We start from the raw sequence: 15249 nt of genomic DNA, 5'->3' as shown, positions 1-15249 counted from the left end.
TGATCTTTTAAATTTCCATCACTGCCAGAGAACAGAAATGATGGAATAATGGTAACAATTTGGTGAATAGGTAAGTTTGGATTAAAAAAATGATAAAAAACAAGGTCTAAAATGACACCTTAAGACCAATCTAAAGGATGAGAGAAAAGAGACTACTGAAATGAAAATCATGCCACTCGTTATGGGTTAGGTAGGAAAAAGGAAGTAAAAAAAAATACTGAGCATTGCTTTATTTTGTCTATCACTTATGTCTATTAGTTAATGCTTTTTAAAAGTTATCTGGAACAGATAGTTCTCCTCTGCCCTTCCATTATTTTGGCAAGCATCCTTCTGAAGGACACCTTGGTTATGTGGTTCTCAACTGAGCTGGTTTTCCTATCAGTTAAATCTTTTTTTTTTTTTTTTTTTTTTTTTGAGACAGAGTCTTGCTCTGTCACCTGGGCTAGAGTGAGTGCCGTGGCATCAGCCTAGCTCACAGCAACCTCAAACTCCTGGGCTCAAGCAATACTCCTGCCTCAGCCTACCAAGTAGCTGGGACTATTTTTTTTTCTTTCTATTTTTAGTCTCCCAGCTATTTTTTTTCTATTTTTAGGAGAGATGGGGTCTTGCTCTCGTTCAGGTTGGTCTCAAACTCCTGACCTCAAGTGATCCTCCTACCTCAGCCTCCCAGAGAGCTAGGATTACTGGGGTGAGCCACTACTCCTGGCCCCTTGTTGGTTATATCTGTGTTATGGGCACAAGAGATTTAGACCAAAAGATTTATTAGCATAGGTTCCTGATTTTTAAAAAATATATGCACTAGTAAAAGTATAATAATAGAAATACTGATGCTAGAGTGCTAGAATCACTAGCAATAGTGGTTCTACTAGACATAGGCAGACAAAACTAGAAACAGAGTTAACAATAAGATCTACCGGTGCCAAGGAGGCCAGCACAGGAATTCTTACCCACCATCTCCCACTATTCGGATCCTGACTCCACCACATTCTAGTTGGGTGACCCTGAGCAAGTTAAATTCTCTGTGCCTCAGCTTCTTCATCAAGGAGGGATAATACTATTAATACTTCTCCCAGAGGTGTTAACAGGATTAAATGAGATAATAGAGGTAAAGTATTAAAACAGTGCCAGGAACATGGTAAGTACTCAATAAATGTTAGCTGTTTTCTTTTTTAACATCTTGTTCATAAATATAGCATGCCACACTGTTCTCATTGCTGGGACTGGGGTGGTGAAAAATCATAGGCTTTGCAACCAGATAGACTTGGGTTTTAATTTTGCCTCTGCCACTTCCCAGCAGTGTGAGCATGGGCTAGTTAATGTCTCTGTGATTTGGTTTTCTTATTGGCAATGTCAGAAAAATAGCAACTACCCCAGGGGTTTTGTGAGGACGAAGTGAATTAAAACATATAGGATGCCAATATGACTTTTCCCTTCCCTTTTCCCCCTTCCTTGAAGACACGCTGAGGTAAAGGGTTCCATGATCCCTACTGTGCCTAAGCCACCCCAATGGACCTGGTCTTCCTGCACCACGCCTGTGGCTGGAGGTGTCACATACCAACAGGAATATTCAATGGCCAGGAGTAGGTGGGCCAAAGCTTCTTTAAAGTTAAATCAAACTAATGGATGAGTCACTGAGCTTGATTTAATAAGGTTGAATCTAATAACCTATTATGCAGAAGATGCAGGGATGGCAGAAGTCCATTAACTGAGAGAAAGTCCCTAAGAAAGAGACGTCTCTGTTGTATCACCTTGAATGTCCCCATCCCAAACTCCCAAACCCTTCTGGATCCGGCCCAGGTGGGTATCTCTGCATCTGCATCTCTCTTCTTCACTCACCCCAGTGGTCCTCACTTGTGACCTTTCTTTAATAAGGACAGCAAAGGCTTATGGGGAGATGTATGGTTTATCACCTTAAAAATTTAAAAATGTTAAACACCCTTTAACTTTACCAGGTTCTTTAATCTTAAGTACAGAGGCACTTTGGGGCAGACTAGAGGTTAACGGTCTCAAAGAGCCTGAGGCATTCCTTGAGACAAAAGTTCATATAAGCTTCTTTTTTATTCTCTAGTTTTTCACCTTAAATCCTTGATTCCCTGGACCGGGGGTTGTCTGGCCTGTTTTCTGCCTAAGCCTTCTAACTTTTGTACTTGTAACAGCCTGTTTCTTCTTGTATTTCCTGCCTCAACTGCAGGAGTCTCTTCCCAATTATCTTGTACAAAGCAGAGGAGGAGGATTTGAGAAAGTTAAGGACATGGTTCCTACCCTCAAGACACTGACAATATAATTGAGGGACTATCATACGTATACTGACATTATTTCATTATAGTATAATCTATCATACGTATACTGACATTATCTCATTATAGTATAATCTACATACAGTGCTGATATCATGTCTATTAATGCTAAAGGAGTGGTGCCAACCGTGATGGGAGTGTAGAATGGGAGATTACTGAGCTGCAGAGAGATTAGGGAAGGCTTCCTGGAGAAGATGGCGTGGGAAGGAAGGCAGGATTTAGATAGGTCATTTCTAGTGAGGGAAGGATAGGGAAAATGGGATGTTTTTGACATTTATGAAATATTTGATAACTAGAATAAACAAGTCAAAATAAGAAAAAGAAATAAATAGAATCTGGAAAACCACTTACCAGCCTTAATATAATGTCTGGTTTTTAAGAGATAAGACACTGAATAAGAGTGGGTAGCGGAAGCAAGGCGTAGATTTGAGAGGCATCAGTAAAGTGGATCAAACAGCGTGTGCATGGGTACTGGCTCTGGTTTGACATTTGGGGCTCCAGAATTGGATGTTTATACCATCAAGTGAAGTCCATACAGATATGTGACTGTAACTCTGCATATTTAGGTATAAATATTTATATATCCATATATTGAAGTCTTTAAATAATTTGAAAAATAAACAGGGCAAAGTGAAGGTTTCCTTACTCTACATATTCACTGAGAGTGAAATTAATAGGTAAGAGGCTAATTTCCTGCAATGTACTGTAGCTAGGATCAATTCACAAGGGAATGTGCAAAGGAGAAAGAAAGTAGCTAATGTGATCCTGGAGGCACAGTTGGGAGTAGTTTGTCCAAATCACAGGAAATGATGTTCTACTGAACTTTGTACTCATTGTATTGCATATAGAATGTTAAGTTTATTTCTGGCCAGTGCATTTCTTTTAAAGGAAGATTGAAGAACTAGAGTATAAGGTACACACTCAGGGGTTTGCAAACCATGGTACATGAAGGACAGTTGAAGAAATGGAGAAATAATGTAAGAGAAGTGTTATTTTTAAAGCACGTGAAAGGCTGACATTTAGCAAGTTGACTTATTCTATGATTCTCTGGAGAACAAAACTAGGATTTTAGCCCCTGACAACAGAGCTCATAAGTTCAAATGGAACAGATTCTCTCCTGAGTAGTGCCAAGTTTTTCACAACAGATACTAAATGTTGCAAGGAATTTCTGCTTGGTGAAGAAGGCTGGATAAAACTTTCCTGCATCCTCTAAGATTTGTGATTCTGTCTTCTCATGGGAAGTTATGTAGACAATCCTGTGTGTGCGTAATAAATGAAGCATATTTTGTTTTCCTCTGTTCTCAGACTCACTTCAGTTACATTTCTGCTTTACTCACATGAACTTTGGTCATGGTGGTAGTGATCGCATGAACACATAATCATTTACTGTAGATCCTGACTAGCTTTGGGCAGAGAAATTTGAACTGAATTTCCCGGACCCCTCTGCCTTGGAGACGTCAATCCTAAACCTTGCTTGGTTGCGCTTGCCTTATCATCCTCTGCCTGTCTCCAGGGCAAAGGGAATGTGTCTATGTTGATCTGGTGCGAGAGAGAGAAGAGCTTCTCCAGGCATTTTTACAACCAGGGCAGGGCTTCAAATCTGCATTGCTTTCTCCTTCCATCCCTACCACTGCCTTGGTGTGGGTGGAGATATTGGCCAGAGCAGAGGCAGGGCCCGGGCCAGGAAAAGCCGTTCTCTTGACACTGCTGCAGGTTCCAAGGGCCTCCTTCCCTAAGCCTGGTTGCTGTGAGGTCTCTGTTCCTCTAGGCAAGTTCCTCTCTGAGTGTCCCCCATTGCTTAGAAAGCTTTCTCTACTCTCCTGGGCAAAGTCTGATAAGAAGATTGTGCAAACTGTCTCAAGTGTAGTAATTAAGAGTACAGGCTATGGACAGGCTTTTATTCAGGCCCGGACACTTACCATGGGCAGGTTCCTTATCATGCTGAGCCATCGTTTCCTTATCTGTAAAATGTAGATAACAAGAATACATATGTCATAGGGTTGTTGTGAGTGTTATTTGACTTCATGTATAAAAAGAGCCTTCCTAGCCCGGAGAAATACTTAGTTCTAGTTGTAGTCATTATTTACTGTGTCTCTCACTTCTAGGTGGTATAGCATGTGGCTGTGGTTTAAAGAGGAGTTTCTGCCTTTCCCACGTTTAGGGCCTAAGACTAGCTCTCATAACTGCTGGAATGATCACTTCTTGTGGACTCACGCTAACCAGTGTTTTGATAGCAGTTAAGTTCTATGATAGCTTCTGCAGTTTTAATACGGATATTTTTAAAGTATATAGTTTGTTCTCATTCAGTTACGAATGATTTACTTTTATTATAACCCAGTACAGTTTCTGTTTGGTCTGTAGAGCATATCTTTCAATTGTATTCATTTTGCATTTCCTATTTTTTTAAATGATATGAAATGTGACTCTCTATATAATATATAAATATTTATTTTTTAAAAAATTATTAATGTATATTAAATTACATTTTTACATGTTTATGTGCTATTTTGTTATGTGTATAGAATGTGTAATGATCAAGTCAGGGTAGTTAGGGGCTTCATCATCTTGAGTATTTATTATTTCTATGTGTTGGAAACATTTCAAGTCATCTCTTCTAGCTATTTTGAAATATATAACATGTTTCTGTTAACTATAGTTACTCTACTCTGCTAACAAACATTAGAACTTATTCCTTCTACCTTTATTTTTAATTTTTGCTAATATTTGGTATTCTGGAATCAATACCTATATTTTATTTCCATGAAAAGTGTCATAAAAAGATATTACAGCATTTTGTAAGGACTAGCAATAGAGGACTGCAAATAATTATTCTTAGGATTTTGCTGTAAATTTTCCCACTAAGCCTCAAAAAAAGTGCAGGTCTGGAAGAAGAGACTAGAATAGCAAAGGAAAATGTATGGATTCTGGAAATGAAACTTCCCTAGAAAGAGTAACTTTCTGATTTTTCAGATATCACACATATTTTCTTCTCTATGTACAGTTTAAAAGTTTTCCCACGGTTCATTTTACACATCATTTCCTTAGCTGGTATGAAGGAATGAGGATTCACATAAAGTACAGTATCATGGTTTGGGATTGTCTCATTCCAAAGGGAGCAGTATCCCTATAGTGTGTCCTGTTTTCTCATGTCTTTGTGAGTCTGAAAGTCTTCAGGCAGAGACAGCAATGTGCTGCCAACTGGGCCACTGGGAAATCCTCTACCAACAAATCAACCAGAAAAATATTACTCTGTACAAATTTTTGTATTTTGTAGCACTTCTGTATACTGTGGGGATGGGTAACATTTCATAGATGTTCTAGAGCTATGGGATAAGAAATACCAAGTGCTTTTGTCCTTTTTTTTTTTTTTTTTACCCCAGTTATAATATTTGTTTTACTTATCTCTGAATCATTCACCATGTACAAAAATTGTCTTAATTTTAATGAGTATTCAGTCAATGAGAAACAATGAAAATATTATTACCTTCTCCATTCAACAATGTAGGTATGGAAAAGTTCATAGTTGAAAAGATGTATCCTATCAGAGCCTCTACATTTCATTATTTTGCACTTTTTTTTAAAGCATATTATCCTGGAGTTGCACAGAGTAAGATCTTTTTTATGAAATGTCTTGTAGTCACTATTGCAGAGATAAAATATTCTATGCTCAAGAGTAAAATCTATAGAGTTAAATCACCACATATGTATTTAATTCTAAAAGTAACCTATTGAATTGAGATGAATTCAGTGTTTTATGTAATATGACTTTTCCAAAGTTGGCACTGAAGTTAAATTAAAATGAAATCTATCACTTGCAAATACTCATAGGTACTGTGACATTTCAAAATTAATCATTTACACATAGTTTTTCAGATGCTATTATCCCACTTAACACCTAGAGTAAACGTCTCTGAACATGGAGACTTCATGGAATAATTCCTTGGTAAAGCCTCCTGATGAACCTTTTTTGTTATACAGTAATGCAGGATTGTAATTATGTAATCACAATCAGCCCCCGTCTCTGTGGTTATTCAAGTGCCAAACTTATAGATTAGTCTTTAATGATAATGTTATAAGGGGAAATAACTTGTAAGTCAGTGAATTGTACTTCTGTGTACATGTTCATTCCCCAAAAAGACTGTCCCCAAACTAGTCTTCTTTCATGATGACAGAAAGTAGGAAAAGAACGATCTGCTCTTTGGAGTAAGATGAACTACATGTGAAAATAGCTGCTTCAATAACTGTATGAGAACCATGTGTAATTTTCATAGATATTACTCATATGAAAATAGATGTTGACAAAATTCTAGAAGGTGGTTTGGTATTTAAAGAAGTTGAATATTCCCCCAGAAGGGATTTTGATAATGTATTCATTTAAATTTCCTTTAAAAAGGAGTGCCAAGGAGAAATTTGGACAGACTGCAGCAGAATCACCATACATTCAAAATTAGTCAAGTCTGAATAAATGAAGTTTTGATGTACTAGAAAAATTGCCAAATTTTATACTTTTTAATGATTACATCTATGATCATGTAATGGTAAATAGACCTGCCTTTGGCACATTTTACTTGGATTTATTATACTACATACACAACTTTTTATTTGCTGGTTTTTTGTTGGTTTCTTCTCATAGGGACTTCATTCATTCAGCAAATACTGCCCTACTGCGTGCCAGGTGCTGGGGATACAGCACAGAACCAATCAAAGATATATATGTCTTCAAGAAGATTATACTTTAGTGTCTGAGACAGAAATAAGAACTAGATGAATAAGGACAATATGTCATATGTTAGGATTTCTCCAAATATTCATGTCTGCATCACTAGCATCCAGCATAATGCCTAGACATAGTAAGCACTCAAAACCTATTCACTGATGTGTTGATTTGCTTCTATGAGTACTCAAAGGAACAGAAGCATAATCCTTGAATTTACCATTGCTTTTAATTGTAAACAGCCACTGGAGTCCTGGCTCTGGCCAACAGGGCAGGGGATGATGGAATAAAACCTCCAGAATAAAACTTTAGGAAACATGGGCTCTCTTATCTATGAGTAAAGTACCCTGTCAGGTTCATTAATTTTGGTGAACTTAACAGTTACTATAATTGTTTTATGTGGTCTAAAGGAGTATGGAGATTTTATTGTATTACCTACTTATTTTGCTCTTTGCAACCTGACAATGAACATAGATTCTCCTTCCTATACACTTCTTTCACCTCACTATTTCTCTCTTAGTGTTGAGTGCTGTAAAGGTATCAGGTGAATTAATTAATTTTTCCACAGAATATTCAAATACTTGGTCCTGCTCACTTCTCCCTTAGAATTCTAGTCATTAACAAAGATGAACAACTGTAATGTGCCAAGGTCCAAAGGAAGATATTTTAGAAAACAATATATATTCCCTTATTTCCTTTAGAAGACAGTATATATTCCCTACGCCTAGAGACTGGATGAAAGGCTGTGTGTGTGATGAGAATCTGAACACACCTACCTGGAAGGCAAGCTCAGGTGGGCTAGTCAGAGGAGACTGCTCTCCAGGCTTGTGAAGTGACTGTTGCCAGAGTCCAGGGAAAATGGCTTCAGACTGCTTTTGTGGGTCTGGCTTGCAGACGTTCTCACTCCGACTCCAGCTCCTGTAAGTCTCTTGCTGGTCTTACTAGGGATTTGGTTTTCCAGGTAATTCTGTGGTAACTTCAGTGCGGCCTCACTCACATGTACATAGATGTACATAACTATTCCACATTAGCTCTGATTCTTTAGTAAAATAGTATCTTTCCACAAATTTCTGGGGGAAAAAAGATACACACACACACACACACACACGCAACAATGCATGATCTATCTAAGAAACTAATAAATTAGAGACAACATTAAAGGAGAAAATAGAAATCTTCTGTAGTTCTACTGCTTAGAATTAACCAATGAAAACATTGATATACACACCAGGCCTTCTTTATGCACAAAATCACTTATTCTTTTTTTAATTTGGATCCCACAATCACTGTTTGCTAACTTGTTTTTCAAAAGTTAACACTGAATTACAAGCATTAGTGTTTGCATATTTTCCCATTATTATGTGAAAATATCATAATTTATCTTTTGTTGGATACTTAGATAGCCCTGAATTATCAATAATATACTATTATCAATGTCTTTATTATCAATAATATACTGATGATATTTCTTTTACAGAAATAGTCTCCACACATCTTTATTAGTGGCTAAATGATTAGTATTTTTTTCAAGCCAGGCTGTGGAGCAACCTGGTTTTAAGGCTGGGTTTGAGGGCTAAAGGCGGGAGAGAGAGTGGTTCTGAGTGCCTGGGCACTGCCCCGGTGTTACGGAGAGAAGCCTGGGCACTGGGCTCCCTCAGAAGAGAACTCAATGTCTTTTCACAGCTGGTGACCACACTACTGTTTGCAGGGGATAGAGGAGAATCAGACAAGTGTGTGCCCTGTAAATTGGGCATTTTAAATTTACAGATCTCTAAAGCAGGGGCAGCTGCTCCATGCAATCATACTGGGCATGTTTGTTCCCATCTATATAGAGCAGTGTCTTGACTGGGCTGTGAGATCCCCAGGAATACACCTAGTCATTAATAGGAAACGCATGCATTTAATACTCATGAGGCAAGAGAACTGTTCATTCATCCTTGAACAGCAACAAAAATTCTAGCAAACAGATTGTAAATTCCACAAGGCAGGCACAGTGTCTGCTTTGTTCACCATTGTATCCTCAGTGACTAGCACATTTGCTTGGCACACAGCAGATAATTGACAAATATTTGGTGAATAAAGAAAAATAAAGTGGAAATATCTCAATCCAACTGCCAATCAGGTTTTGGCCCTGCTTTCTTCTAAGAGGAACTAGGCCCATATGGGTGTATTTCCTCAATCCTGTATCTGACACAGGTGCTATTGTGCAGGGAATGCTATTTTTATTTTTATATTATTTGGCTACAGTATATTTAGGGCTTCAGTTCGATGCCTTATTTTCCCAGAAAATGAACCCTGAGGGAAAGAACCGTTTCCCAAGGGATTTGCGTGAACTACAAGATCCTGTTCACTTTAGGTGTCAACAAACCACCCTGGAAACCTTCACTAGTGGATGCTGTTGTATTAAAATATTTAGAAACATTTAAAGACACTAGACTCTTATGATGGATGGTCAAGTGTTTCTCTGATGATTAGTTGTGCGTGTGTGTGATGATAACCTTGGTGAATAAAAATAACCAAACACTTACTGAGTACATCCTAAATGTCAGCTTTTTACTGGGCATTAGAAATAAAAAAGAAAACTGAGAGAAGCTTATATACAGATAGGTACACAGACAAATGCATAATTATTATGTAGTGTAAGTGATGTAACTGGGTATGAGTAGGGTGCTGTGGGGACACAGAAGAGGGAGCAACTGCTAATTCATCTCTGTTAAGATGGGGAAGGTTTCATGGTGCCCATTTTTACATGGAGAGTGAAGGATGGACAGGAGTTTGTCAGGGAGAGAAAGTGGGGATGGGAATTCAAAACAAAGGGAGTTATGCAAGCTAAAGCTCAGAGGGGAATGGTGCATCTGGGACAGGTGAGGGCTTCACAGCAGTTGGATCACAGGGTGTTTGCAGGGAAGATGAGATTATATCTGTAGATTTCAGATGCATCAAGGAGCCAGCTGAGGAGTTTGTAGTTTGTTGTGTAGACAATGAAGGTTTTGATAAGGAACATTTATCCTTCAACTATTGGTTATCATCAAGCCATATTAAGATTTTTTTTTGTGATAATGGTCTTGATTTTCCTTTTATTAGGCTTTGTTACATCCTCTCTTAATCCTGGAATCCTAGTGGTGCAGTGGTCCAAGAAGCTGCATTTAATTTTTCAGTTTCACCTTTTGTCCATTTTCTTCTTCTTCTTCTTTTTTTTTTTTTTTATCCAAGAGGTTTTCAAAGCCCCATTATTTTTCCTGCAACTGTTTGTAGGTCAAAGCTGTGTGCAGTGGTTTGCCTACTTCTAACATGTAGCTTGGGACATTTATAGAACTGATTACACAAAACGATCTCTTCAAAATCATGGGTGGCCAGGAAGTGGATACGTGAAACCAAAATACACATCGTTATTGTTAAGTTAGGATGACAATGAAGGGGGGAACTGATTTCCTCAAAGCCATTAGAAAATTCCATTACATACTTTTTGGAATGTTTTAGCCAAGTTAAGGCTAGGGTGAAAGATGCAGAAAAGGGAATATGAAATTGAAGACATTGGTATCATTGTAGGTACCAAACAAAATTCTAAAAGTGACATTCCGGAACAATGTCACATACCATGTGCAAATTAATATCAGATGCTCTAAACTCATTTAAAAACACTATTTGTTAGCTTATCTATAATTTATTTACTTACATATACTTAATTTTTCATTGAAATATAAAAATGTGCATTGGCTTTGAATTTACTATTCCCACATGTATGAGAAAGTCAGTTACTGAGATCAATGTTTGTTCTCCCTTGGGTCATTCTATTTGTGCACATTTAACTTCACATAGAAGTTATCATTTTTGTAATTCTGATATTAATTCAAATTCAAAGGATTTAAGTGTTTGCATCTGTGTTTCTGCTCTCATTCATTTCTTTTTGTCAGTATTTTGCAAAATAATATCATTTGTGTAGTATAGTTAAATTAAAAACCTATGGAACTGAAAAAATGTTCTGTATCAACTGATTTCCCTGTTTTTTAAAATTTATTTTAAATTTTTTTAATTTTGCTTTCTAGGTGACAATGGCCAACATTGGAATAAATGGAAATAATTCCCTGGAAACCTGCGAAACAATACTTTTTGCTCTCCGAATGGCAACATGGAATCAAATCTTAGATCCTTGGGTATATATTCTTCTGCGGAAGGCTGTCCTTAAGAATCTCTACAAGCTTGCCAGACGCTGTTGTGGAGTACACGTTATCAGCTTGCATATTTGGGAGCTTAGCTCCATTAAAAATTCCTTAAAGGTTGCTGCTATTTCGGAGTCATCAGGTGCAGAGAAAATAAATCAGCAAGCACCTAGTTAAATAGGACAGTAAGTCAGTGTAGGGCTAGAACAAAATTAAGAAATGTTTGACAATATTTCAGTTAATTAGATAAATACATATAGCCTAACTGGAAAATTCAGACCTCAGCATGTGGTTTGAGGGTACTTTGGTCAGATTCAGCTTTTGAAATGTATTAAATTAACAGTATAATTGTACATTTTCACTTGCTTTTGTCAACTGGAGGTAGATGCAATGAAATAATGTCATGGGAGTCAAACTGAAAGCATTTTTGAGCTTATCTGTGTTATTCATGCTTTGAGTAAATCGTTGAGGCCAAATGTATTTGCTTGGCCTATATGCCAGAGATCATTTAATGCTACCTACACAGTGAAATGGCTATTTTGGGATCACTGCTCTGTAACTATTCCTTATAGATGAGGCTCAATGAAATGCAGCCCCCTCATTTTTCGATCTGGTCTGTTTTTACGCCTCATTATGTAGCTTCAGTCAATACATAAATGCACAGTCATGACATCTGGTATTCACTGTGACTTATTATAACAGTCTCCACATATACCAGGTCTGGCTGACAGGTTGCCTGATCTTGCAAACCTGTTTAGAATGGATCCAGGCTTGTCTTATTTGACAAATATGACTGCTTGCATTTATTATTATGAAGGTCAATTGTGGTTTGAAGGTTTTTTTTTTAAGTCATAGATTTGCAGTGTTCAAATAATTTCCTTTTCTTCTGAGAATTTTAGTGCACTGATACATAATGAGTAATTTTTAGAGAAACAAAGGCTCTATCTCAGCACTTACACAGGCAACTTGAGTTATAGCTGTTTCTAAGCAGCTATACCATGGGTAATGCAGACAAACAGAACCTAAACCCCAGTGGTAGGTGCAAAGAGCACTAGCAAAAGGTGTTTTAACTTGAGCTGTCATTTGTGTCAGAGAACAAAAGAAATGCAATCAATATATAATATTCAAAGACTGTCTGCAGCTAGTGTGTTTCTGTTTTACACGTGCACACAAACACATACAAGCATATCAGAAAATTCTGTTGATAGTATGTTTGTTAAATCTATAAAACTGCATCTTCTAAGGCCTGTGCTAGCAGAATCAAGGGAGGAAGACTGGCAATTAGCCAGGCATTTGGGGATCATTATAATTGTTAACCAGGAGATCAAGGGTTAGTAATCTCTCTCCCAAATTTCCCAATAATAATTCAGACTTTTTCTTTGTTTGTATAATTCAATCCAAAGAATTTTTAGTACTCATTCAAAATATCCTATATCCATCACAGAATAGGGTAAGTAGCTCTGCTTTATAATAGGGAAATGCATTTCTGTACCAGAGTTTTTGCTTTTATTAACTTGAATCCATTTAAAAATTAATCTTCCCTGTTAGACTGATTTCAGAATCTCTAGGAAATGTGCAATTCAACTAGACCTAAATTAGCATGCTCATAAACTTCTGCTTTTGATTGGCAATTTACATTGGAAGTTGTTATTAACTTTTGTGAATTTTGGTAAATTCTTATAGTAAATTAAAAGACATTAAGCAAATAGCCTCATTGAAGATTTAAAAGCAATCTTTTTTTTTCAGTGAGTTTAAAGAAGAGAAACACATATACACTGGCACATGATGTTCTTAATTTAAGGCCAATAAATGATTAATCACACAAGTTTAGGTTATTTTTGTAGATGCTTGATAAATACTTGCCATATTGAATTATAGACAAGAGTTTCTTCGTACAAAATAGACAAGAAATTGCAAAGTTTTGTGCATTTTTAATTTAAACTGACATTTATTTGTTATTGTGGTGTATATGTATGTGCGTATGTATGTAAATATGCATGTCTGTGTGTGTATATATCTCCAATGCATATGCTTAAAAAGAAAAGTCATTGCAATTTATGATTGAGGTTACATTGCATAAATTTTCTCATGTGTCTCAAGAGCACTTAAAGCTTAGAAAAACTTTCAGATGGTTCATTTACTTTTAGAGGAGATATTTATTTTGTACAGCTGCTTAGTAGTGTTCGTGTCCTGTAAACTAAGGGACAAGGAACCAAATCTGCATACTTCCTCATCATGGGGGACAGGATGCTGCAGTGAACATGTCCATGTATTCTGACTGGGGAGAGGCATGGAGAAGACACTCATCCAAGAGCCCCAGGCCTATTCTCTTTGAGACTTCTAAATGAATGGCAGAATTCTTGCCCTATTGCCACGATGTCACCCTGGCCTTGAGGAGATCTTGTAACATGACCACGTGTGAGAATGTGTGAGCATGCAAGGTTTTGGGGAGTGAGAGGGAGTTACTCTGTGCATATCCTAGAAGGGTTATCTGTATTATCTGAGCATAGGTTTGGGACAACCAAATTGGTCTTAAAATGATGTTAACTCCAAGAAGTAGTCAACAAAAATTGAAAACGAATTAGTAAAAGAATATGTATTTGCATTGTTTTAGGCTTTCCTTCCAAGGAAAACAAAATTAAAGCAAGTGAACACAAAAATGTACATATCTGACTTCATAATTTTATTTCTGTTATTATATGTGTTGCATGTAGTTTGGCAACTTACTGTATAACGAATAATAGAGTGGAGCATCAACTTTCATATAAATGCTCAACATAGAAGTATATTTGTTCAGATTTCTGGAAATAAATAGTACAAATAGTTTCAATGAGTTTACCAATGTGAGTGTTTTAAGTCCTATTTTAAAACTCATAATTAACCTTCAGAGTAATTGAATTTTCCTTCAAACTGGGTAGTGTCCAAGCAACTTCACATACTATTTGAGCATGTAATTTCTAGCAAATTACATTATATTGGGCAAATGACCTAAATGTTGTCGGGCTTTTTCCAAGTGTTAGTGAATTTTTTAAAAAATGAGACAAAAATACCCCACACATGGGTTTTTATGATTGCGAATACAAAGACAGGTAATTCTGACTTGTAATTAGTTGTGGGTACCTCCAAAAACATGAGACATTTTACCAGTGGGTTTAACTAGATGATAGAAATATGCCCTTTTAAAGTTTTTTTTTCTAGAAAAGTTGCTTCTAATTATCTGTATATCTAAAGTGGAAAATACCTAAAAGTTAATATAGGCACGTATAGATTTATCTGTATTATGTGGCAGATGGTCTTATTTACTCACTTTTATACATGAAAAGAAAAACCTGCATTAGATTTGTGCCTAATATGAGTTTAGAACCCAGATAAGAGCACCTGTTAAACATAGAGTGAAATTTTTGTGAAAACTGTTGCAAGCTTCGCTTGTATACCATCATTGCTACAAATGAAGTAACTGTTTAGGGTCAGAATATAAAGATTGGGAATGCACATTTTATTGCTTCTTCATCTAGGTGTCAAAGATGTTACCACCTGGTAAATAATGTGGGACTTCAACTTGTTACACATTTTAATAGTAGACGAATGTGTTTTTCTTTGTTATGTGAATAAGTGTATTTTGTGCTCTTCATAGTTGTTGGATTATATAAGATATTCAATGGTAATATGTATATTTTGTTGCTTGTGTTGGTATGCAACTCATGTAATTTTAGTGCTTTGACTGGCTTAAAACTCCAAACAAATGAATTTATAATAAACTTGGATTAATGTTTATCAAGTCGTTATTTTTAAGTAGGTAGTATAAAACTTTGAACCTAAACTCCCAGTTTTATCTGTTATTAGATGGGAAGAATGTCAACTTGGTTTACGTGATTATTTTTTGCTATTCCTCCCCTGCCCACTCTTTTGTGACGTCTGCTTTCTTTCTTTAACCTGTATCTTGCTTTACTGAGGCAAGTCATAATTCAGATAGGAATATGACCATTTCCCAAACCTGGTGGCCTAGGTGTATCAGTCAGAGCAGCTTAGATAAGTCTGTGATAACAAACAACCCCCAAATCTCAGTTCTGTAAGCTCC

The 15249-nt window shown here is 36.6% G+C and overlaps 1 protein-coding gene across 1 annotated transcript in view; it reads left to right on the top strand.

The window, feature by feature from the left end:
• Window positions 1-11524, top strand: part of PTGFR (prostaglandin F receptor) — a 38899-nt gene extending 27375 nt beyond the window's left edge. Inside the window, exon 3 of the mRNA XM_045546423.1 lies at window positions 11058-11524. Coding sequence (XP_045402379.1) covers window positions 11058-11348 — 291 coding nt within the window. The 3' untranslated portion in view covers window positions 11349-11524. The remainder of the gene's footprint in view (window positions 1-11057) is intronic.
• Window positions 11525-15249: the final 3725 nt, after the last annotated feature.

This window comes from Lemur catta, chromosome 3, assembly GCF_020740605.2.
Source record: "Lemur catta isolate mLemCat1 chromosome 3, mLemCat1.pri, whole genome shotgun sequence".
In the NCBI taxonomy this organism is placed as follows: Eukaryota; Metazoa; Chordata; class Mammalia; order Primates; family Lemuridae; genus Lemur; species Lemur catta.
This window is presented reverse-complemented; position numbering and strand designations above follow the sequence as displayed.